Genomic DNA, 26436 nt, shown 5'->3' with positions numbered 1-26436 from the left:
TGATTTTGGAAAACAACATCGTTATTTTGACCAAAGGGATGATGCAAACGAACTTTGAACTTTCAAATGTATACCTTCTTTTGCTAACCAATGGCATTCCTCTGAACTGCCCTACGTTTAGGCACAAGTCGGGCACTTTCCCCACGGTCCCTCAGTCCACGCATGTCCTTCGCCCTGGTAGTACTATCTAGATTACAGGAAATTTACTATGATGAACTTTGCTGCCATAAGAGGCTTGAGTGGAGCTCACCACAGTATTCGTACAATACAAAAACAGACATTACACTTTCAACAACTCCGCAAAATGTCTCAGTCCAAACTCCCCGTCACTCTGCTGGGTTCCATGGCATTTGGTGGACGCGCGGACGCGCACATGAGCGCGAAGCTGGTGCAGGTGTTCTTAGAACGCGGGCACGATGAGCTGGACACTGCATACATGTACAATGATGGGCAGGCAGAGACCATCATAGGAGACATGCAACTTCCTAAAACAGGTACAGTCCTTCCTTAGTATGTAGCACTGCAGATATAAGTGTACTGGTGGGTAGATCACATGATAATGCACGTGACATGTTTATTTGTAAGATCAAAGAGGTTTTTATAGAACAATATATATATGTATATATATATATATATATATATATATGGTAAATATTGACATAAATATACTGTCCAAAGTAAAAAGATATTTAGTTTTTATAGCTTTTAAATTTTTACTTTTAGATATTGTTTTCAAATATGTTTTAATATCAATTTTAAATTGTTCAAATTGGCACTCTTTCATTCCATTTAACATGAAATTTTTTTTAAATTCATTTCCAAAAAAGGGTCCAAAAATTGCACCTTAGGATACTCCCAAAATAAAGGATTAATAGTCTTTTTAATTATGGATTGAATACGTGGATGACCAAAAATAATGTATTATTATTTTAATATATTGTTTATTTTAATGATCAAATATTTAATTTAATTATATTTATCATTTGTTATTAACTTATTATTTTATTTATTTGTATGTATTATTATTGTTGTTTATTTTGATAATTAATTGTTTAATTATTTATTTAACTATTTAGTATTTTAATTTATTATTATATTTTTCTGTATTATTATTATTATTATTATTTTAATTCAGAGACAAATAATATTAAACAGCATGTCAAACAGTAACAAACAAGAAAAAACATGCTGGAGGGATTAAAAATAACAAGAAAATGCAAAATAAGGTAATTTAATAATATTAATAATATATGAAATTATATATAATTTTTCCTGTATAATCACATTAAAGTCTAAAAGGGGAGTATATTTATTAATGTTCAATGTGTGTTTATCAGTTCGAATCGCGACTAAAGCAAACCCCTGGGAGGGAAAAACACTCAAACCAGAAAGTGTGCGGAGTCAGCTGGAAACGTCCCTGAAGAGGCTGCGCAGACAGTGTGTGGACATCTTCTACCTGCACGCGCCGGACCACCAGAACCCCGTTCAACACACACTAGAGGCCTGCAACGAGCTCCATCAGCAGGTGGGTTAGCAGCTGCAGATACACAAAGGCTTTTACATTATAATTAAAGAGCTCTAGACTTTGTCCGTCAGACGTGTACTTTGATAAATGTCTGACAGTCAGGTGAGTTATTGATAGTTTGGCTATCTGACCTAGATTTTTTGTTTTTAGAAAACAAAAGCCGTCAGAATTACGCAACTCAACATCACACAAACAGAGGCCTTACTGTCTTTACTAAACTAAGCTGTCTGTTGATGTTTAGGGCAAATTCAAGGAGCTGGGCTTATCAAACTATGCATCATGGGAAGTGGCAGAAATCTGCAGCATCTGCAAACACAATAACTGGGTGCTTCCTACTGTATATCAAGTAAGTGGATAGATGGATTTATGTCAGTCTATATATAAGGACTAGTATAAAACCAATTTAAGATCTTAAATGAAGTACTACTTACTCAATAGCTGTATTACTTAAGGATTAATGGGAGAGTTTTGATCAGCGTTGATGTTTTCTCCTGAAGGGCATGTATAATGCAACCACACGACAAGTGGAGACTGAGCTACTGCCATGTTTAAGATACTTTGGCATCCGCTTCTATGCATACAATCCCCTGGCAGGTAATGTGTTCAATATTGTTTTAAATGTACATGAAAACACCATAAATCAGTTCCTAATGAATAATAGACCAAAAGTCAACACGCATCTATCTATCTGTCTATCTATCTTAGATATACTGTGTATATGTGTATATATACAGTATATCTGTCTATATACTGTGTATGTGTCTATACACTGCCGTTCAAAAGTTTGGGATTGGTAAGATTTTTAATGTTTTTAAAAGAAGTCTCTTCTGCTCACCAAGGCTGCATTTATTTGATTAAAAATACCAATAAAAAACTGTGATATTGTGAAATATTATTACAATTTAAGAGCTGTTTTCTATGTGAATATATAGTAAAGTGTAATTTATTCCTGTGATCAAATCTGAATTTTCAGCATCATTACTCCAGTCTTCAGTGTCACATGATCCTTCAGAAATCATTCTAATATGATGATTTGCTGCTCAAGAAACATTTATTATTATTATTAATGTTGAAAACCATTATGTAACTTTTTTTTTCAGGATTCTTTGATGAATATAAAGTTCAAAAGAACAGCGTTTATTTGAAATAGAAATATTTTGTAACATTATAAATGTCTTTATTGTCACTTTTGATCAATTTAATGCATCCTTGATGAATAAAAGTATTAATTTCTTTAATTTCCTTAAAAAAAAAAAAAAATTCTTAATGACCCCAAACCTTTGAACGGTAGTGTGATATTACAAAAGCTTTCTATTTTAGATAAATGTTGTTATTTTGAACTTTATATTCATTAAAGAATCCTGAAAAAAAATGTACACAACAGTTTTCAACATTGATAATAATAATAAATGTTTCTTGAGCACCAAATCAGCATATTAGAATGATTTCTGAAGGATCATGTGACACTCAAAATTCTGCTTTGCATCACAGGAATAAATAAGATTTTAAAATATTTTAAAATATAAAACAGTTATTTTAAATTGTAATAATATATCACAATATTACTGTTTTTGTTTTTGTTTTTAATCAAATAAATGCAGCCTTGGTAAACAGTATTTATTTATTTATTTATTTTTATTTTATTTTTTTGAACCAGCAAATTTCATTTCTATCACTAAGCTCTAAAATCACCATATATTCTGAAATGTAAATGACATTTTAAACATTTTTGGAATGAGATTAAATCAACTCTTTAGTTTTATTTAGATTTTCTTAACAAGCTTTTTATGGTTTTTGCACTTTTTGCATAATTTGATAACATTTGTTTGATTGGAAATGATGTACAATGAAAATATTTTCTTCACACGTTGCATGTCTCATATTTTATCTCAAGCACTTTTGAATGTGCTCCTCTCACAGGTGGGCTCCTCACTGGGAAATATCACTATGAAGATAAAGACGGCGCTCAGCCCGCGGGTCGATTCTTCGGGAACAGTTGGGCTGGTGCTTACAGGGACAGGTGCATTAATATCATAATTCAGTACTCACATCAGTGATTCCTTTTTTCAATCCTGTATGAGCTCAATCTCTAGATGTAATTAGTTGGAGATAAAGACTTTACAATTATTAAATGCGATCAATGTGGCATGACGTGTATTTCAGATACTGGAAGGAGAGTAACTTCCAAGGCATAGATGGTGTACAGAAAGCTCTAGAAGCAGCGTACGGCTCAGAGAAACCCACCCTCACATCAGCTGCTATCCGCTGGATGTATCATCACTCTCATCTGAAGGTGGGAGACATCTTGAAAAGATATAATGCACATTTTGATACTTGCATTGTTGAGGATGTTTGGCGAATGTTTGATGTGTGTGGCTACAGGGAGACCAGGGTGACGGGGTCATTATCGGGATGTCCACCATGGAGCAGCTGCGTGAGAACCTGACGGCAGCAGCAGAAGGTCCACTGAAACAGGAAGTCGTGGACGCTTTCAAACACGCCTGGGATTTAGTGGCCCACGAGTGTCCCAATTACTTCCGCTAGACAGCCCATGACAATTAGAGAGAAAAGATAATAATATGAAGCCTGATTTATAAGAACCAATACAGAGATTGCTTTATTTTTCTATGGTCAAGTGACAAAACAGTGATAAATTGAGTTGGACCAGCCTTCAGCTTCCTAATAAACACAATGACAAAATCAAACCTCTTTCTGAGCTCACCAACACTTAATGTATTACATTTTCCCCACGTTTACATGAGAATGCAATAAAGGCATCTTGATGGATCACTGTGTTTTGTTTTCTTCTTGCCAGACATTTGCTAAAATAACTTATATTTAACAGTAAGAATAACACAGATCACCTGTTCTCTCTGTTCAGTACAGTACAGTCATAATGTATTTTTGAACACTAGATGATGACAATACAACTATACCATGTGCAGATGACTGTAGCAGCTGACTGAAAGAACACTTAATAAAAAGGGTTTACAGGTTTATGTTGGATCAACACAAACAAATGTTCATGGAAAAAAAGTCCATTGTGTGAGTCCAGGTTTTATTCGCTCCCTTCTCCTTCCTCTGAGTCTTCATCTGCTTCCTCTTTCCTGGCCGCATCCTCATCACCATCCGTTAGCTTCTCAAAGTCCCCGGATTCAGAATTCCACATGCACTTAATCGACAATTTGAACTCCGCCATCTCGATTCCAAAGAGTTTCTGATTTGAAAGGCCAAAAATATAGTTTTAGAATAATATTAAGAATTCAAGACTGAACCCCTTTGAAAATCCCAATTAGTTTATGACATATGGAAGCTTGTTTCCGCCATGAAAAATAAGGTAATTGTGACTTTTTCTTGCAATTCCGTTTATATCTCACAATTCTAATGTATTAATTTTGAACCAAAAAAATAAATAAATAACAGTGCACCTTTAAGAATAGGATTTTCTGGAGTGTATTAGTGATGCAAACTCACCAGAATTCGAGCCTGTTCGGGTGTGAGTGTGTCTCCGTCTTTACACACTTCAAAATCCTTTATCAGTGTCACCACACCTGCAGATGGATTGATATGTTAGTGCACACTACTTTTTGTCCAATGTAATTTCAAGTACACTTACACTCTACTGAAAATAGACCATTTAAGATGCAGATATTTTATATTAATGCATTCTGTCTTGTTATACAAAAAACATTGCAATAATGAGTATGAATTTGTCAAAGAATACCTCATATGAATGCCTTTTTACCATACACACTCCAACAATCAGCTTAAAAACTCGTTTGTGTACTAGTCTTCGTGTTAATGAATGGTTTACCTTTCTTCAGAGCCGTAGGGAGGCCCAGCTGTCTGAGCTGAGGTTCCATTGAGTGTGGAAACTGCTCCAACGGACCCTCATCCAGCGTCACTGCCATGGTTGCTACGTTTCCGGCTCGAGCGTAATCCATCTCTTTAAAGTTACTGAAATATCTGTCCGGAAGAAAAACAGGATGTTGGTAGATTTTGGAAACTACCAAGCGTGCAAAGTTATTGATAATCACACTAGCTAGTATATCAGTCCATCTAGTTTTAAATTCATTAAAGGATTAGTTCACTTAAGAATTAAAATTTCCTGATAATTTTCTCACCCCCATGTCATCTCAAGATGTTTATGTCTTTCTTTCTTCAGTTGAAAAGAAATTAAGGTTTCTGAGGAACACATTCCAGGATTTTTCTCCATATAGTGGACTTCAACAGGGACCAACTGGTTGAAGCGCTCCCAGATGAGGAATAAGGGTCTTATCTAGCAAAGCTATCGGTCATTTTCTAAAAAAATAAATAAATTATATACTTTTTAACCACAAATGCTCATCTTGCACTGCTCTGCCACGCATTAAGTAATCATGTTGGAAAGGTCACGCGTGACGTAGGTGAAAGTACCGATTCAGTCTTTACAAAGCAAACGTGCAAAGACTAAGGCAAATGCCCTTTACAAAAAAAATGTAAAATGATTTCGGACGATTTTGAAGTTGGAGGAGAAAATTTTCACCCTACTGCGGTACTTCCGCCTACGTCACATGTGACCTTTCCAACGTGATTCCGTAATGCGTGGCGCATTGCAGAGCAGTGCAAGAAGAGCATTTGTGGTTAAAATGTGGTATATAAATTTTATTTATTTTAGAAAATGACTGATTGTTTTGCTAGATAAGACCCTTATTCCTCGTCTGGGATCGTGTAGAGCTCTTTGAAGCTGCACTGAAACTGACATTTGGACCTTCAACCCGTTGGTCCCTGTTGAAGTCCACTATATGGAGAAAAATCCTGGAATGTTTTTCTCAAAAACCATAATTTCTTTTCGACTGAAGAAAGAAAGACATGAACATCTTGGATGACATGGGGGTGAGTAAATTATCAGGAAATTTGAATTCTGAACTGAACTAATCCTTTAAGGAGCAGTTAATGCACAAGTCTCTTGAATTATGACAAAACACTAAGTTTCATTTAAGATTATCAAAGCATATTAACTGGTGTCCGAAGTTCATTACTTACTCTTGCACTTCGTCTTTGGTTTTGTTTGTGAACAAAACACCGACTTCACCTCTGAGAAACCTGCTCAGCTGTAAAACAAACCAGAACATTGGATTATATTATGTATATTAGAAAGAGTAAGCCAGTGTAACTGATAAAAGTTTCATTAAACATTCATCATGTATCAATTAAATCATTGATGACATGCACTGACGTACTTTATGCAGGTTATCTTTGTATTCGTCAGTCGGTCCTTTACCCAGCGCAATCATCATGACTTTGTTCTTACCAAAGAAGAACCTGAAACGCAAAACACAAATTCAACTTTAATCTCTTTAAAATAAAGCACAAAGAGTGTGTGTTTGTGTGTGTTCAGGTTTAGCTATACTTCTGAGGGTCAAATGTCCTCAATTATATAGTGAATTATTATGATAACCAACTAGTGAGGACATTTTACTGGTCCTCACTAGTTAAAAAGGCTTATAAATTGGCCAAACATTTTTTTATTTCAGTCTAGTGTTTTGCACATGTTTCTGTGATGAGCAGGTGTTGGGTTAGGCCATAGAAAACATCATTAACCTGATATAAAATCAGTGGAAGTCTTACTAACATAGTGAAACAAGCGTGTGTGTGTGTGTGTACCGGCTGTGTTTCCAGGCCGTCCTGATGTCTTTCAGTTTGTTGTTTCTCATGTTCTCTACTGAGAACACAAACACGTATCTGTAGATGTCTGCACATTTCCGCAGCTGATAAAGTGAAAAATAAAAAATGATTTTCAATCAATCATAAAGCTATAGCTTTATAACACTAATACAAACTGGAAGCAAATGAGCGGCATTATTGATGTGACTCTTAACAGTCAGATTTTCTTGTTCCCATTAAAGCTGAAACATATCAAATCATGCTGGAGAACATGATCATCTGGTTTTGTTCGTGTCAGCTCCAGTACTCCCAAGTACTTCAACGAATACCACGGTATTACCATGGTACATGCTTGTAGTGTTAGTAGTATCACCCAAAATAGCAATAAAAAGTCATACTAACCTCTTCAATCAGGTTTTGTTTGGATTCCAACCCCTTTTTGGTTGTTTTGGTTAAAGAAACTGTTAAAAGTGAGACAAAGCAATTATTAACGATAGTAACATTAACACACTCCAACAACCAACTGCTTCAATACCCTCAATAAATGACACTAAAATATATTACAGTTTAATACACATACACTGACGTATTTGAGCAACAAGTAACAAACAAGATTTTATTTTAGCACTGTGCCCATTTAAATGTAAATTCGTTCTTTCACCACACCACGAACTAAAGCTCGAGTAATTTTAATGTATGGCGTGTAAAGTTGAGTAACAGTAAATGATAAAACATACTAAAACATTAAATTAATACCTTTCTTGTCTCTCTTGGATTTCGGCATGGCTCTCACGTTGTTGTTCTTCTTCGCCTGATGAACTCAGGGCGCTTGAGAAACAGTGAGGAATCACACCGCCGCCTAGTGGCGTTCGCTGGTACACTTATGAATATTAATTAGATCATCGGAGGAACTCTCCAGAGTTGGATTTGTACATTTCTCAAGAGGAAAAACTTTCTATAGTAAACCAGCAGGAGGCGCAGCACAACTGTGATATTATTAGAAGACATGCACTGCATGACATAGAGCAGATTTATTTCTAATGATGACTTTAGGGAAATGGCTTATTAGTCTATGAAGATAGTCTACACTGTGTAAACTAAGTTTATACATTGATTTTTATAAAGGTTTTTACACTTTTAAGCTCATAGTTTTTACAGTATTTAACATTATGTACAGTAGAAAACACCTTATTTTGTCAATTTGAGACATTTTGTCAATAAATATATGTTACTAGACATAAAATATAAGTCAAAAAGTAAACTACATATAGAAACTACACAGTAACTATCAATAAATAAACAAATTAAACACACAGTCAAAGGTGTTCTAAAGTAATTGAACTTAATTACTATACTTAAATATTATTTTGAGTATTTTGTACTTAAGCATTTTTATAGGGCAATATCCTCTGTCTCTTTAAGTTAATTAAATGAAATATAAACCTTTTAATTTCACTTTTAATTTAAGCATGGTTTTGACTACTTAAATATGTAAAATGCTGGCACTGTACCCATACTTGAACTTTTTTTGTATTTTTCTCATCCCTGGTCACAAAACAGCTGCTTAAATGGGGCATAAAAGGAACAGATTATTTCAACACATCATCAAGTCTCCCAACAAGACACCTTTTCCCTAGACGCCTAAAACTCATTAAGAACTGCCTGTTTTTGTTATAGATTTATATGAGATAAGATGGATTTACATGGGCACTTAACACTTGAATGAAAGGATTTGTTGCAGACATGACTGCATTCCCAAAAACTTTGATTTCGCATTCTTGGACTGCCTGTTCAAAACAATAGCAAAAATTGCACATGATCCTCAGAAATCCATGGGTGTGTTTTCTGCATTTGTGCAGAACGCTTATAAACGGCCTTCAAGCCAGGGCAGGTTTAAGGTGTAGATGCTTGTGTAATAATAATATCTGATTCTATTCATCAATCAGTCATTTAGTGAAATGAAAACACTCAATCTCTGTGTTGCCACAACATGCAAAAGTGAAAAAGTAATCAACTCAACGCCTTCTTCAGTGTGCTTGAACTTAAAACTTTCTGCTGATAGTGTTAATTTATGAATTTAATTAATCGGCTTGTTCATTTATTGTCATTAATATTAATAGGGGTATGAACTTTTCAACTCTGACTAATAAGTCTGAATTAATCACAAATTTACATTCAGTGAACTGATTATGTTGTTGCGATAAGCAAGACTTGAAAATGTTTCTATATATATATATATATATATATATATGCATATATATATATATATGCACATATATTACATATATACAAACTTTTATGTTAGATGCAATTAATCGCGATTAATCAACTTATATAGGCCTATATTTACATTCCTGTATATATATTCCTGCACATATATTACATATATACAAACTTTTATGTTAGATGTAATTAATCACGATTAATTGATTTGACAGCACTATATAGGCATATATAAATCGATTAATCACGATTAATTACATCTAACATAAGTTTGTGTTTGTGTGTGTGTGTGTGTGTGTGTGTGTGTGTGTGTGTGTGTATATAAACTTTTGTCAAAAGTTTGTATATGTATAATATGTGTGCATATGTACATAATTTTGTTAGATGTGATCATTTTAGTTAGATGTGATTAATCACGATTAATCGATTCATATAGGCCTACACACACACACACACGCATATATATATATATATATATATATATATATACATATACATATGTGTGTGTAAATATGTATGTATATATATATATATATATATATATATATATATACATATGGGCCCATGGATAGATAGGACAGATCGCCAATATCCTGGCACCTCTAGTATGGTTGTCATTTGGCTTAAGTGCTTTTGTGGGTCTTTTAAAATTGTGCATCTTTGAAATCCTATTATAATAATCCACACCTACAGTATTAAGAAATAAAAAGTGCTGGAGTTTGTTGAGGGGGCGATGTTGCCAAAGTCCTGCACTCCCTCCTGTGTGCACGAATGCGCGTCTCCGCGTCCTGGGGTGGCGTGCGCGCGCGCGGCACTTGTGGGGGCGGAGAGTTCGCTGCGGATCTCCCTCTTTTAGGAGTATGAAACTCGATCCCGGATCATCCCGTCGCGCCGGTAGGGTCCCATATAAAACAGTCGTGCGATTACGGAGTTAGACGAAAGAGACCGTGAGAATAATATCAGTGTGATCGGAGAGTTTGGAGTTCATTCTTGCGCTATTCTCACTGAGATGAGTCGCAGATCTCCAGATGTCCCGGAGTTTCAGAAATGAACTGACATACAGACGGTGTGCTCCGTTATTCCTGCACGTTTCCATGGAGAACATGATGCGTCCTGGAAGGATAGACAGATAGTGACTGCATTGCTTGTTTCTGCTCAATCGATGATACTTGAGGGTTTTTTTAACGCATGAGAAGAAGACTGCATGGACACCAGCTTCAGAGAGAATCTGAATGATTTGTATTGAAGTAAAGCTCACTGATAGGCCTGTATATTCTTAATGAAAGCATGAGCTCGCTGTTGTTTGGAGAGGGTTTTTTGGGCGGCGCGGTGAGCGCTGCGCCATCAGACGCGGTGCCCAGAGCGCTGCGCAACGACCTGGGATCCAACATCCATGTCCTTAAGACCCTCAACCTGAGGTTCCGCTGCTTCCTCGCCAAAGTCCATGAGCTGGAGAGAAGGAACAAACTTCTGGAGAGCCAGCTTAAGCAAGCCTCCAGTCAGCCGAGGTATCCGGGCTTCTCCTTCACGCGTGAAGTGGCCGTCCAGACTGACTCTCTGGAATCCAGACTTCCAGGCACCATCTGGAGTTTTACGCATATTTTGAGACACGGGGAGCGCGTAAAGACTGTCCAGGGGCCCGGAGTCACCTGGACCCATCCGGACGGGGTTGGGGTCCAAATCGACACCATCACCCCAGAACTAAGAGCTTTGTATAACGTTCTGGCCAAAGTCAAACGGGAGAGGGATGAGTACAAGAGAAAGTGAGTATTTACTGTTGTTTGATCATTTACTGATGCTTTGATTCGTTGGACGTGCAGTTGTTGTGGTTGTGGGACAGTTCTGTAGGCCTGAATATGAGCCTGCTGAGGGGGACTGATTCATTGCAGCAGAATTTCTTGGCAGGTGAACAGCATATATTGAAGGGCCCAGTTTTGCATGCAGGACAGCTGAGTCCAAACAGGCCAAATGAACACTTCTGTGGGTATGTTGGTGTGCTTACATGGGAAATATTTCTGAGAAATGATTCATTAGCACTTTCATTGTGAATTCAGGTTGATTGGAACACTTTTCCCCAATCAACCTGAATTCATGATTAAATGACTTAATTTGGACAGTCAAGACGGGAACTATGAGTTCATTAAATATGTAATCACATCCTTTTTTGCATGTGATTATTAAGATGACATTGTCAAGAAGTCAGACTGAGACTTGACCGCTCTGGTGAGGTTCAGCAGTTGTCTTTCTTGGGCCACATTTGTTTTTCCATCTGTTCTGGCAGCAGTGATTATTACTATTATATAGAGTCACCTCTAAATATACCTTTTTTTCTGGCAGCTAAAGTCCTCCTGCAAATTTTGCAGCTGTCTTCAGAAATATGATATGAGAACCTCTTTATCACAGCTGCCCAGTGATTTAGTTCATTTGTTTCGTTCATTACATTATTGATAAAATGGGTGCACAGAAATTCAGAGACTTAATAGGTGGTGGATCTCTCAAAACATTTCAAAATGTATGTATATATATGTATGTGTATATGTGTACATATATATATGTGTGTGCATGGGTCATTGACGAATAAGGTTTTTAAAAGTGTAAAAAAACATAATGGAGATGTAATTAATTTTGAAGTTTTATTAAGTGTTAACAATGAGATTATGTGGTTTTTATGATCAAATAACACTGCTTTTGTCATTTTTTACAAGATGGACAAAATTTATCACCAAAAAAGTCATTCGGTTTAACCAAAATTTCGGTTTTACTGAATGACACTTTTGGTTATACCGAATGACGATATTTTCAAACAATGCTAACAGGCTGATATCTAGCTAGCTAGCAAAAAAACAATCAAACATTTTATATTTAGCACAAGTTTTTAAAATATTGCAACATTTTCCATGTTTTATAGCGGTTGTACCGAATGACCTGATGTTTCGGGACATGCGCAAGTGAAAACATGATTTTTTTCAAATAGTTAAAAGAAAGTTAATTACTTTGCTTCACGACCATGTGGTCCTTTGCAGGTGTCTGAATGATGTCACATCCTGTCACATGATACTGACCGCATGACTTGATCCAAAATGGTCCCTTTATATTGGTTACTCCGAATGACATCAATGAAATTCATTTTTCCGGACATTCTTTCTCATAACAAAGCAACGGCTTCTACACATAATTTAAATACCATTTTTCACTATGTTGATATATGATGTTATAAAATCATGCCAGAATAAAAATATATACATTTATTACATTTTAAGACATTTTAATCACAAATGAAATGGCTGTATTAGTCTTTGGACGGTTAAACCGAATGACTGTTTGACACTTCAAAATCTTTAAAATACCTTTATATGTAGCAAAATATAATTAAAACCTTTTGGATTTAATAAAATAGATCTAGTTATACTGCCTTACATACTTTGAATGTCATATCTTTGATATTATTATTAAGGCCTTTGGACAAAAAAATTACCCATTGCATACAAAAAGTATTTATGATTACACTTTATTTAGGATTAAAAGTATTGTTGGTTTTATGGTATTATTTGTGGTACTTTTAATATGCTAATTTTAAATAATACTCAAAAAGTCTTTGTGTAACAGTATTGATTTAAGATAATACAGAAAAAATACTGTATGGTAATGAAAATCATAATTGAAATAAATGGAATAGTAAAAGTAAAACAATAGGATGCATTACAGTAATGATGTTCATTTTTTGCATTACAGTAATGAAAAGTTGAAGGTAAAATGTGCTGAAAACAATGCTGCTAAAATATTATTTTATTAAATTATTAAATTTTCCTTTGCAAAATATAATTTTTCTGTCGTTCTAATGATTTTGGAGTGTAATATGACACAGACATGATGACAGATTTCATGATTTCCAGCCTTTATGAATGAGATTACATTTGGCTGTTGAATGGGTTTTATTAATGCATGACTTCTGAATGACTTCAAACACTGTGACCTCAGAGGAGCCGCGCGAATACGAGTGTGTGTGTGTGTGTGTGTGTGTGTGTGTGTGTGTGTGTGTGTGTGTGTGTGCGTTTGATCAAGCTGCCCTTTCTGCCCAGGCATGTGCTGACTCACTAGTAAATACTGCTGCCTTACCCTTCAGAAAAGCCACAACAATGAGCACAAAACGAAGGCAAGCAAAGAGGAAACAGGCGGGTGTATGTATCACATCCTGGTCATCCTGTGAGTGATTCAGAAGACCCTTTTAACACTGTGGGTGTTGTGGGCTTGTCTTTGTCTGTGATTGGCATCAATTATGACATCATGACATCACACAGGAACTTCAAATAGGGTCAGACAAGTTCGGATATGAAATAGGACAATATCTTTGTTTTCTTTGATAGAGATTCTTTTGTGTGTTCTACAGGAAGTTTACCAACCATTTAGTCCATAAGTGAAGTTAAATGAAACTTAAAGTGCCACTATTATGTTATTTTAAAGGCTCCTCATTTTGTTTTGGAGTCTCCTACAATAGATTTACATGCATTAAAGGTCAAAAAACACTTTCATTTTCTCATAATATACATCAGACTGGTCAGATGGCCCAGTCTGCTGTGATTGGTCTACTCTGCTCTGATTGGTCAGACAGCCCAGTCTGACTTGAGACATAATGATTGTAAATGCTCTCAGATTACATGTCCATTATAGCAAACCACTTCAGTGGCTTCATTTCTATAACACCCAAAGGAATGTTAGTTAATGACGCTCAGAGAATTGTTAGTTTGATCAGTACATTCCATGTGAATTAGTAGAATTAAAATAATTGTTCCTCTAAGTGCAAAATTAGGATATACTGTATAATTGGCAATTTGGCAACAAGCAGAATATGCTTAATAACACGTTAAATGATAACTGTGAATGATGATGCATTCGCTAACAGATGGCGATGCACGTGTGTGTTTATTTCGATTTCAGGATTCACATTGTGCATGTAAGCCTTCCTTCGGTGTCTGTAGTTCTTCCTGCTTGAGATATCTAACCCCCACACTGCTCTTTACTGCTGACTGAAGTTTACTGCATGTGAATCATCACTGGTGTACATTACACCACACACATATCATTCGCTCGTGTGATTGGGAAGTGCAGATCCTACATGTCTATTTGCTCCAACAGGCTCCAACAAATTCATTATGTTTAAGTCTTAACCGGTGATTAACGTTTGAAGGCTTATTAACAAACAATTAATAAGCTTAGCTATAATGATCAAATATGCATAAACCAACTCCCAAATCTGAACATGTATTGAGTATATGCATGTTATCTAGTGAGTCTAAGTTTAGAATGTGGACTCAATGTTTTTAATGCATCACTAAAATATATCACTATATATCATATAAAAGGCCACTTTTTGTATTCTGTTAAATGCTACAATAATATCTTTGCATTCTGAATCTATATATAGGGATTTTTCTCAGCAAATAGTGATGCATGCAACTATTTGCATCTAATTTGATTAACTATTGGCATATTATGAAGTAAATTTGATTTAAAAATGTAATCAATTGATATCCCCATTCCAGAGAATCATGTTTGAATAGAAACATATTCTTTGAAATTAGTTTCCTCTTGGTTGTCTGTCTCATTTAAATAGTAGTGCTTCTGGTTATGTAATACTATTATGATTGTGCACTTAGAAAAGCAATAGCACACGCATAATTTAAGCTATATTTCCCGCTGAAGTTGAATACTTAGTATGAGTACACTAATACAATAGTATTAATGATGCTTGACTGTAAACACTGCTACTAACAAAGTCCCTTTCAAGGAAAGTCTGTTCATTCGGCAGCCATGTTTGCAACGCCTCCGGGCAGCTATTTCAGGCATCCAAGCCTAAGTCCTATCTATTTAAATGGGGGAATCCTGAAATCTCAAAAACTGCTTGGCGAACTCACAATTAAATAGCATCTTTCAAATCAGCAACAAAATCTGACATGACCTGTTTCATAAATGTTGTTTCTTATGCTCAAATAGCGTTAAAAAAGCGTATTTTTCAGACTAGACGAGACAATGCGCATGTGTAGTCCTAAGTGCGAGTCTCAGGTTTCTATAGGAAGCGGAGACTAACGGCATCTGCATTGATGCAATGACTTTATCAATCAGCGATTGGCTCTTTTACTTAGAAGGCGGGACATATTCCGCCATATTGCGCATTGCATTTTCTCCCATTCATAACTAATAGGAGTGAACAGTCTTTCTATATCTATAATCTTTGCTACTAATCAACAATGTTTTAGTTGTCTTATTTGTCTTTTGCTGGAATATAAGTGAAACGCTTCTAAATATTTTGGTATTTATATACATTTCTCATAAAATGAAAAGAATGTGCTTGTTGGATGAGACATTCACAATCTTGCACCATTCAGAAAAAGAAGACGTTAATGTCTTTGCACTGCGTGAAAATCCATGTGCAATGATTGGTCAAACCCGCTGAGTTTGTGAAGTTTATTGATTTCCTAGACTTCAATGATATTGCTCTTCCGCTGCTCCTTCACTAAAACAGCCTGTTCTTTATCATCAGTGCAGCAATGAAGAAATCATTTAGAAAGTGAACTGACTGTAGTGTTGTAGTATCTGTGACTTTAACTATATCTACAGATGCCTCTCTTGTGCTCTGAATGGTCAACAGCCTGCTGGAGCGACAGCAGAGATTGATGGGTTTTGTGTCTCCCTGCCGCACTCAGTGCTGTGTGTGTGTCTGAGGAAGAGGCTGTGATAAACTGCAGTCGGGACACTGGTTTCCCTATGTATATGATGATCTATTGCAGTCTGGTGCAACATGCTGCCACAACTTCTTTAAGAAAACATACATTAACCTCTTAAAGGATTAGTTCACTTCAGAATTTAAATTTCCTGATAATTTACTAGCAGAAATGAAGGTTTTTGAGAAAAACATTCCAGGATTTTTCTCCATATAGTGGACTTAAACAGGGACCAACGGGTTGAAGGTCCAAATGTAAGTTTCAGTGCAGCTTCAAAGAGCTCTACACGATCCCAGACAAGGAATAAGGGTCTTATCTAATGAAACGATCTGTCATTTTCTAAAAAAAAAAAAATTATATACATTTTAACCATAAATGCTCGTCTTGCACTGCGCCACGCATTACGTAATCACGTTGGAAAGGTCACGCGTGACATAGACGGAAGTACCGATTCAGTGTTTACAAAGCGAACATGCAAAGACTAAGTCAAACGCCCTTTACAAAAAAAGGTAAAACAATGTTGTCTGACGATTTTAAAGTTGGAGGAGAAAATGAGTTTTTCGCCCTACTGCGGTACTTCCGCCTACGTCACGTGTGACCTTTCCAACATGATTACGTAATGTGTGGCAGAGCAGTGCAAGATGAGCATTTGTGGTTAAAATGTATATAATTTTTTTTTTTTTTTTAGAAAATGACTGATCGTTTTGCTAGATAAGACCCTTATTCCTCGTCTGGGATCGTGTAGAGCTCTTTGAAGCTGCACTGGAACTGACATTTGGACCTTCAACCTGTTGGTCCCCACTGAAGTCCACTATATGGAGAAAAATCCTAGAATGTTTTCCTCAAAAACCTTAATTTCTTTTCGACTGAAGAAAGAAAGACATGAACATCTTGGATGACAATGGGGGTGAGTAAATTTTTATTCTGAGGTGAACTAATCCTTTAAGAGAGATATAAATGTTTGGTAAAGCATGTTACTCTCTCTCTCTAGTCTTACTGTGGACATTATGCAGATATGCTGTATAGCATGAAATCCCCACTGACCTACTACATTTGCTGCAATGTGCAGTATAGATCCACTGTTTGACATACTGTATCCCACAAAGCAATTCTCTTGACCTTTCACTTCCAGTGTGATAAATGATTTACATTTTTAACTGGGTATATATGCTACCATTCAAAACTTTGGGGTCAGTATGATTGTTTTTGAAGAATTTAATTCATTTATTCAGCGAGGGCGCATTAAATTGATCAAAAGTGACAGTGAAGACATTTCTAATGTTTCAAATAAATGCTTCTCTTTTGAACTTTCTATTCACGGTTTCCGCAAAAATATTAAGAAAATATTAAATATAATAATATTAAATATTGCACCCCAATCACCATTTATCAAATCTGACAAAATCAAAGTTTGATCAGCTCAGAGCCTCAGCCTCCATCAGCTCAGACCCCAGGACACTTTCTCCCCCATGAATAATTGAATCACAGCTGAATTTAGCTTCATTGCCGTGGATCAATGCAGGAGGCCTGAGGTTTCATTTTTGGAGAGTTCTCTTCCTCCTCTGCTGGTTTAAAAATTAAAGCTGTAATTAGCAGAATGCAGCAAGCAGCTTCTCCTGAGGGACGTTATGACTATAAACTATCACACAACCAATCTGCCTGGTAATTGCAAATATTAGTGTTTAGTGAATTGATAAAATAGAGAGGTATCTACCTATCTATCTATATATCCATCCATCCATCCATCCGTGGACAGTATGAGATGTAGTCATGTTTCAGGGATGGTCGGACAGATTAAAAGAGCATTACTGTTTGACAGACGGCTTCTCATAATATTTCAGTCAGTGGTTAGATATCTTGATGCATGTCCTTCTCATGCTGATGGAATGGGGGTGTGGATGACCTTTAGGGTGGGCCGCACGCTGATTCAGACTGGCTGATCTCTGCCAGGCTTGCACACGTCCAATTTGAGTGTTAGCATGACGGCACAGGGCATGTCTCATCGTTTATGGGCATCCTGTGGATTTTCTGACTTAGAGATGCTTAGAGATGTGCTTTGTAATGAAATTAATGATTCTGATCTCATACTTTTGCGGAAGGTATTACCACATTAATATATAATTGAAAGATTTGTGCACATTTACTCTATTATGCAATGGCTTTGAAAATGGCTTATTGAAACAGACTGGATGGTAACTTATAAATATTATCCAAGAACATACATTTCAATTTTATAACATTTTATGCATATAATCAGGGTTTGAAATTAACGTTTTCTGTGCAAATATCAAATCTTTTGCTGCACCAACACTTTAGTTCAAAGCCTTTTGCTAAATTCTGTGATTTAAAGATCTATTTGTGAGCTTTAATGCATTATCGACCCTTTACTTCACTTCTACAAAGAGAATTCGTTATTAGCACTGTTACTCTTGCACTGATGACCGTTTTTTGGCACAATTGAGAAACCGTGGGTCAACTAGAGGATGAAGTCGTCTTGTATTTTGGGTGTTGCTAAACAAAACAAACCCTTGTATCACACCTGTTATATCACAGTCCTATAAGATAAAATCAGTCCTAACAAGCCTTGTGATTTTTGGATCAAAACTCTAAACGTTTTTCCACCTATGGTGAGGAGTGGTTTTGCAATGAATAATAATGCCCCGAGCATCAGCAAGTTATCACACAGGAACGACTTGAATTTAACTGTTCTTGGCCGCAGTAACAAGCTATTAACTCAATTAGGTGTTCTTTCTCGAGAAAGTTTGATAGGACTTAACATGCAAAGTATTTTCTGCCCACACCTTGTTTATGTTGAAGCCGTTGAGGTGTATTTTGGGTAGGGATGTGCTCCGGTTGGGCGTGCGTTCAGATGTGAAAGTGACAGCTCGCGGCCGCCGGGCACATGAGATGACAGAGATATGAGATAATGAGTTTGTTTAGCGGGACATCCCGGCACATTGCTGAACACGCTGGGTGTGATGAGGCTATATTGGGGGCCCGGCAGGAGGCTGGATTAACCGTGACAGGCCTGTCATCCGGCTCGATCATTAGACCACAATATCCTTAAACTTAATTATTAATATGTATTAATATTATTATCATTTATTGCCTCTTAACCACTTTTTGAGTATAGACCTGAAAAAGACAATTCCAACTTAAATCTTGAACGCTTTGGAGCACAGACTTAAGTTTGGTCTCTTTTTAAAGAAGACACTTGGCAGATTATATAAAAAAAGTTAAAGGGTTAGTTCACCCAAAAATGAAATTTCTGTCATTAATTAATCACCCTCATGTCATCTTTGTTCATCTTCAGAACACAAATTAAGATATTTTTGATGAAATCCGAGAGTTATATGACTCGTCCAATATAATCAACACTTTCAAGGTCCAGAAAGGTACTAAAGACATCGTTAAAACAGTCGACGTGACTGCAGTGGTTCAGCCTTAATTTTATGAAGCACAGTTGATGTGAGAAGCACAGCGAAGGCTTCCGTGTTTACATCCGAATGCCGGCTCAGTATGGGCCAAAGCTGATCACGTGATCAGCACGGTGCATGCATGTAATGCTGACGCAGATGCTGGCCAATAATGAGTCGGCGTTCTGACGTAGAACCTGGAAGCGCTGGACGTAAACAACGTATGAGAATGACACAGAAGAGAAGATATTGTTGAATAAAGCCATTATGTTTGTTTTGTTTTTGCGCACAAAAAGTATTCTTGTCTCTTCATAACATTAAGGTTGAACCACTGCAGTCACGTCGACTGTTTTAACCATGTCTTTAGTACCTTTCTGGAGCTTGAAAGTGTTGATTATATTGCTGTCTATGGACGAGCCATATACTTCTCGGATTTCATCAAAAATATCTTCATTTGTGTTCCAAAGATGAACGAAGGTCTTACGGGTGTGGAACATTATGAGGGTGAGTAATTAATGACAGAATTTTCATTTTTGAGTGAACTAACCATTTAAATAAATTTTTATATGAAATATATATTTTCCAAAACATGTTTTGCTCTAAAACTGCTTGAAAACCAAAGCCATAAATCTAAACAAGTTGTGTTCCAAATTTGAGCTTGACATCTCGAAAAATGAGCTTTCAGTAAGATTTTGTTTGGGCGCAGTACCAAACGTTCCCACAAGGAGATTTGTCTCGCATTCATTTCCAATGTGGTAATTTTTGACCACAAACAATACAAGTGTGACTTTTTTTCAGGACCATTTAACCTTTTCGAATCATCTCCATGATTTTTGTGAGTGTGTGTGTTCACATAGCAAGTGCCAAAACCTTTATCAAGTTTCATACCATTCCGAAGAAGTAAAAAATTATAACAAAGCAAAACGTAAAATTTTTCGGTTGAAAAAGACTGAACAGCACCAGAGGGTTAAAAAAGGACAAGTTCTTCAATAAGTCATGCTTCAGCTTTCTGTAGGAAGTATGCCAACATGGAATGAATTGCATTGAGCATTTGATTAAGATTTAATTTTATTAATAATATCCTATACTCTCAGAAAAAAAGATGCAAGCTGTCACTGTGTCATCTTTGTACATTATTTACCCCTGAATGCTACATATTAGTACCTTTTCACTTTTGTACATTAGAATACTGACCCAGTGACAGCTTTGTACCTTTTTTCTTAAAGTGTTAATTATGCATGATTATTTTTGTTTTCTGTGTTTGTTTGTTTTCCTGTGAACCGTTACTTGTTTTCCACTTCTGCTTCTCCAGCTGCTCAGATACTTTATGACTGTGTCAGTTGTTGTATTAAATGTTCACACCTGTTTCACACATGTGTACTTACCTCAGTTTCATCACTGAATCCACACGTGAGCCTCCAAATCCCTCCTCATTTTGTGCCTCATGCCACATCTTTTTTTTTTTTTAATCACACCCTAGTTTTTGGGCTGAGCTTGTGTTGGGCGTCTTCTAAGCTCTCTTGAGGCTTTCACACTGCAGTTAACCCTGGGTTAATGTCTTTTTTAAATCCCATGTCAATAAAACAATCAACCACAAGAGGCCTGTGTAATAGTGATTTTACCACAGATAAGAGGTGTTATAAAAAAGTGGAAACCTTATTAAATGTGTGTGAAATCGCTGTTATGCATGGTTTCCCAGGATTTAATTAGTTTTTTTAAATATTTGCAACAGCACAATACACACACACACGTTGGGTTTTCATGTTTTATGGGGACTTTTCATAGAAATAATGATTTTTATACTGTACAAACTGTATATTCTATCCCCTAACCCTAAACCTACCCATCACAGAAAACTTTCTGCATTTGTAGTGTATATTTTTCATTCTGTATGATTTATAAGCTATTTTCCTCATGGGAACCAAAAAATGCTTGTTCAGACCCTGGTCTGTCCTCTGTATGACCTCTGGTCAACAGTTACTGATACACACAGAGATCATTTTGAGGTTATTTTCTCTCACTCTATTTGTAGTGCTGTATTCAGGAAGGAGAGAGGCCTCATGGGAAAATATATATGTATATATATATATATATGTGTGTGTGTGTGTGTGTGTGTGTATATATGTATGTATTCATTAATTTTTCTATGAAAATCTGTGAATCTATGAAAATGAACCTACTGTATTGTTGTTTCTTATTCCATTGCAATTTAATGAAACATAGAATAAACTGCAACCTGTATTATTTTTATATTCTGCACAATTATGTAAGTGTTCTTTGGCATTGCAACTGCATTTCCCTTTTTAATAACTTGCCATTATTATTTGGATGCACTTCAAGGAACATGTTTGTCGCAGCCAGGGAATTCTCCAGGTTTCTGTCTCGACCTGCCCTAACTAGCACTTTTTTTTTCTTGTACAAATAATTATTGTGCTTGTTAAAGCAAGCTTCAAAATTGCAATCGGTCATGTTGTTTGTTAAACCCTTTTAATCCTAAGTATTAAACTTTGCCACGTAACTCGGACATAATTAAAAAATCACGCGGCTTTTACTGATTTTCTTCTGGCAGATGATAAAATGCGACACAGATTTTAGTCACTTCAGCAGCATTTCATCATTTCATTTGAGAAAACTATCATCAGATACACTCAGAAAGGTCTTCACTACATCCCGCCAAAATGAAAGTTCAGTTTAACTTGAAGAAATTGTGACAGACATATATTACTGTCATACTTCACAAAGTAAAAACAACAATTACTAATAATAATACATTTTATCAAAACATACATTTTAAAGGGGTGGTTGATTATGATTCACCTTTTTAACTTTAGTTAGTGTGTAATGTTGCTGTTTGCGCATAAACAACATCTGCAAAGTTACGACACTCAAAGTTCAATGCAAAGGGAGATATTTTCTTTTACAGAAATTGCTCCAACAAACGGCTGGTAGGGACTACGACAAGCTACTTCCTGGGTTGGTGACATCACAAACCCCAAAATGTACATGAACCCCACCCCCAAGAACACACAACAAAGGGGGTGAGGCCATGTTGGGCTGCTTTAGTGAAGAGGAAGAGTTTTAGTAGAGTGTTGTTGCCATGCTGTCATTTTACCCTGGACTGCTTTACAAACGAGGGTCAATTCAATGCTGGATTTGCACAAAAGATTAACATTACGGCACATGCTAGTTGATGAGTTGACTCAACTCCACAGCAACTACATAAATTTATCCACTAATCATTCAGAAACGTCTAAAATTTGTAATTTCTTCCTGAGTCTCTCTATCAGTGTCTGACTCCGGTTTGAACAATGTAAGGCTGAACACCGTTACTGACAATCCTCATTTTGGCTGCGTGAGATTTTCCAGCTTTGTTGTTGTTGAGCAACCGAAGCGTGAGCTGTTAAAGCCCCGCCCTCTTCTGGAAAGACATCCTTTTTGATTCTTAAAATTTAAAAAAATCTTTTAAATGGAATCCAGAAAAATGGAAATGAAAAGCATGGAATTTGGGATTCCATTTTGGGAAATGGATTTCATCAAGCCCTATATATGATATAGATTTACTCGCTCTCTCGTGCACGTCTTTTCTGGAGGACAATATGATCAGTGTGAAATATTTGCTCACGACATGCTATAAACTCACATGGTGAAGACGTCGCAGGCTGTGAATGGAGGGGCCAATGAATGTGTCAGGGAAAGAGTATTAGTGATAAATCATGGTGTGTGTGTGTGTGTGTGTGTGTGTGTGTGTGTGATTTATCAGTTTTATTATGGTCAAGCTGCTGTCTGCACACACACACACACACATACACACACACACAGTGAATGAGCACAGAAGGATGTGTTCTCTCTATCCTGTGGATCTCATGTTATTCATAGACAAACAAACGCTGATTTCCTGCAATTGCTGCATTTTATTTCTGCACATGCAGCAGTATTTTTAGCTAAGATGTATCACTGGTCAACACACCCTTGAATAGATTGAGACAAGTAGAATAATTTGTGTCACAGAAAAAAAAATTGTCAGGAAACAGGTTGCAGTCTTTTAAGCCTTTAAGCTGCACGTGATGTGCTCACATGCAAGATGGTTCAAGAGGGCTAATAAACAACAGAGACCCATAACTTTTATAGCCAGCAAACCTTCATTACTGTAGATTCAAACAGCAGGCCATAAACATTTTCCCTCTTATATTAGCATATACCTCTGGACGTGGCAAGTCCTCCTGGGATGTGAGTATTTATGAGTTTGGCAATTGCATATTTTTCCCTTTATTTTCACTTCCCAACAAAGACAAGAAGCTTTGTAGAGCTAATGCACCAAAATAAAGACCAAAAGATGCACATCATGTGTGCAGTTTCTGCTTTATCTGTGTATTTTATCATTCTTGAGCTGCCATAGAGAATGATGGGAAATGTTTGGTCTGTCTTCTCATAAACTGGCTAAATGAGTTGTATTTTCTGACAGGTTTTGGCTCTGACAACATTCACATTTACAAATTTCATTCATTTGTAGTAGGCCTATAACTTTATTCCCCAACAAGGTCCTCAATCAGTAACTGACGATGTTTAAACAGCAGTGAGGTGTTTTTGTGACACTGAATCATTTGCGCAGTGCATGATGGGACTCATTTATAAGGCATGCGGTCAGTAGCCAGATGTCTGTGCGATGACTTTGTCACACGAGGTTTCTCATCTGTTGCTGTCTGCCCTTGTAAGGTTTATATTAGCTTCTCAAACAAACAGGAAAGCTGTCCTTATGGGGTTTGGGAATGAACCAGTTCTCTCAATGCTGTCATTCCTGTCTGACTCTATCCAGATGAGATTAGGTTCAGTGTTGATTGGATTAAATTCATTCCTCATTATAATTGTGGGTTTATGTGAAGTGAAAGTGATCAAACATTGTGTTATAGATGCTGGTTGATTGTTGCTCCTTTATGTTAAGTCGAACCTTTAGCTTATATAAATGCCTGGCAAAACCATAATTTGCTACTTGCTGCTGTTGGACTGAGGCATTAGGTGGCGGGACATGTGCATTTACACATGTGCATGTCATCAGTGTTTTTTGACTGTGATTGGACGTTAAAGACCGCACATTTTAAATGTACAAAAGTTTGGGGTCTGTAAGATTTTTAAATGTTTTTAAAAGAAGTCTCTTCTGCCCACCACGGCTGCATTTATTTGATCAAAAATACAGTAAAAACAGTAAAATTGTGAAATATTATTACAATTCAAAATAGCTGTTTTCTATTTGAATATATTTTAAAATGTTATTTATTTCTGTGATGCAAAGCTGAATTTTCAGCATCATTACTCCAGTCTTCAGTGTCACATGATCCTTCAGAAATCATTTTTTCAGGATTCTTTGATGAATAGAAAGTTCAAAAGAACAGCATTTATTTGAAATATAAATCTTATGTGACATTATAAATGTCTTTACTGTCACTTTTGATCAGTGTAATGTGCTCTTGCTGAATAAAAGTATTATTTAAAAAACGTATTGTATATCAGCTTAATTTTGTTAAATGTACATATCATATAGACGACTTCAAAGTCAACAGACATGGACTAAAAACCACAAAAATAATGTATGAAGATCAAATACCTCATATCATGAGTAATATCTCGAACCTGATGACAGACTATTTTTGCTGCTGCAACACTGCAGTTTCTGCCCGTGGGGAAAAATAAAGCTTTGTATGAATGTAAACTGATATTAATATCCAATATCTCGTAGCATCTCACAGTGCATGCTTTAATATCTCTTCATATAGTATATATTGTTGAAATGTGATCATGTATTCTAATCACAGTAAGACTCTCTTTACCCTGTACAAATGTCCAGACTGTCCATTGTGATCAGATTGTGTCCTTCTGTCCTCTGCATCAGTGGCCACCCTGCGTCCAGCAGGAAGTGATGCGCTGCACTGTGATTGGCTGATGCAGGTAATGAACTCCAGTGACCTGCAGAGCTCTGCAGCAGCAGCGTGATTCACACACCAGCACTTTAGGAACAGTGTTCAATCACCATCAGTCCAGACTCCAGCCACTGTCTCAATCACACACACACAGAGAGAGAGAGAGAGAAAATACAGTGACCAGCGGGAGCATCAAATATCTTACTGTACAGAAGGTTAGCAGGTTATTGGGTTACATAGAACTGACTGATTGATAGATAGATAGATAGATAGATAGATAGATAGATAGATAGATAGATAGATAGATAGATAGATAGATGGATGGATGGATGTATAGAATGACAGAACAATAGATAGAACCATAGATAGATAGATAGATAGATAGATGGATAGATGGATGGATGGATGGATGGATGGAATGACAGATCAATAGATAGAACCACAGATGGGTGGATGGATGGATGGATGGATAAATATGGATGGATGGATGGATGGATAGAATGACAGATCAATAGATAGAACCACAGATGGGTGGATGGATGGATGGATGGATGGATAAATGTAGATAGATAGATAGATAGATAGATAGATAGACAGACACATGGATGGATGGATGGATGGATAGAATGACAGATCAATAGATAGAACCACAGATGGATGGATGGATGGATAAATGTAAATGGATAGATAGATAGATAGGTGGATAGATAGATGGATGGATAGATGGATGGATAGAATGACAGAACAATAGATAGAACCACAGATGGATGGATGGATGGATGGATGATAAATGGATAGATGGATGGATGGATGGATGGATGGATAAATGTAAATGGATGGATAAATGTACATGGATAGATAGATGGATGGATGGATAAATGTAAATGGATGGATGGATGATAGAATGACAGAACAATATATAGAACTACAGATGGATGGATGATGGATGGATGGATGGATGGATAGAATGATAGAACTACGATGGATGGATGGAT

At 36.4% G+C, this 26436-nt stretch overlaps 3 protein-coding genes across 4 annotated transcripts in view; 2 read left to right on the top strand and 1 right to left on the bottom strand.

Annotated features, from left to right (window-relative positions):
- Positions 1–92: 92 nt before the first annotated feature.
- Positions 93–4312, top strand: akr7a3 (aldo-keto reductase family 7, member A3 (aflatoxin aldehyde reductase)). The gene is made up of 7 exons (XM_051912834.1): positions 93–494; positions 1338–1525; positions 1767–1871; positions 2023–2119; positions 3446–3545; positions 3689–3818; positions 3908–4312. Exons 1-7 carry the CDS (start codon positions 209–211, stop codon positions 4067–4069), a joined length of 1068 nt encoding a protein of 355 aa, XP_051768794.1. The 5' UTR covers positions 93–208; the 3' UTR covers positions 4070–4312.
- mrto4 (MRT4 homolog, ribosome maturation factor) lies at positions 4116–8035 on the bottom strand. The gene is made up of 8 exons (XM_051912835.1): positions 7928–8035; positions 7574–7632; positions 7172–7275; positions 6748–6829; positions 6551–6618; positions 5340–5491; positions 5000–5076; positions 4116–4742 (listed from the first exon to the last, which is right to left on the bottom strand). The coding sequence occupies exons 1-8, from the start codon at positions 7953–7955 to the stop codon at positions 4584–4586; spliced, it is 729 nt and encodes a 242-aa protein (XP_051768795.1). The 5' UTR covers positions 7956–8035; the 3' UTR covers positions 4116–4583.
- Positions 8036–10143: 2108 nt separating this feature from the next.
- Positions 10144–26436, top strand: part of iffo2b (intermediate filament family orphan 2b) — a 35634-nt gene continuing 19341 nt past the window's right edge. Inside the window, exon 1 of one of the 2 annotated variants that reach the window (XM_051913073.1) lies at positions 10144–11157. In XM_051913073.1, the coding sequence (XP_051769033.1) occupies positions 10682–11157 (476 nt within the window). In that variant the 5' untranslated portion in view covers positions 10144–10681. The remainder of the gene's footprint in view (positions 11158–26436) is intronic. The other variant, XM_051913074.1, reaches the window with a different exon arrangement.

The sequence above is a fragment of the Ctenopharyngodon idella genome, chromosome 11, assembly GCF_019924925.1.
Source record: "Ctenopharyngodon idella isolate HZGC_01 chromosome 11, HZGC01, whole genome shotgun sequence".
In the NCBI taxonomy this organism is placed as follows: domain Eukaryota; kingdom Metazoa; phylum Chordata; class Actinopteri; order Cypriniformes; family Xenocyprididae; genus Ctenopharyngodon; species Ctenopharyngodon idella.
The sequence above is the reverse complement of the archived record's forward strand: the minus strand, read 5'-3'. Positions and strand labels throughout refer to the sequence as shown.

Excerpts from the sequence above, each read along its gene's own strand:
- akr7a3 (XM_051912834.1), top strand. The coding sequence starts at position 209 with ATGATGAACTTTGCTGCCATAAGAGGCTTGAGTGGAGCTCACCACAGT. Across the intron at positions 495-1,337 it reads CATGCAACTTCCTAAAACAG|TTCGAATCGCGACTAAAGCA; the intron begins GTACAGTCCTTC and ends TGTGTTTATCAG. Across the intron at positions 1,526-1,766 it reads GCAACGAGCTCCATCAGCAG|GGCAAATTCAAGGAGCTGGG; the intron begins GTGGGTTAGCAG and ends GTTGATGTTTAG.
- mrto4 (XM_051912835.1), bottom strand. The coding sequence starts at position 7,955 with ATGCCGAAATCCAAGAGAGACAAGAAAG. Across the intron at positions 6,830-7,171 it reads ACGGCCTGGAAACACAGCCG|GTTCTTCTTTGGTAAGAACA; the intron begins GTACACACACAC and ends TTTGCGTTTCAG. Across the intron at positions 4,743-4,999 it reads CCGAACAGGCTCGAATTCTG|AAACTCTTTGGAATCGAGAT; the intron begins GTGAGTTTGCAT and ends CTTTCAAATCAG.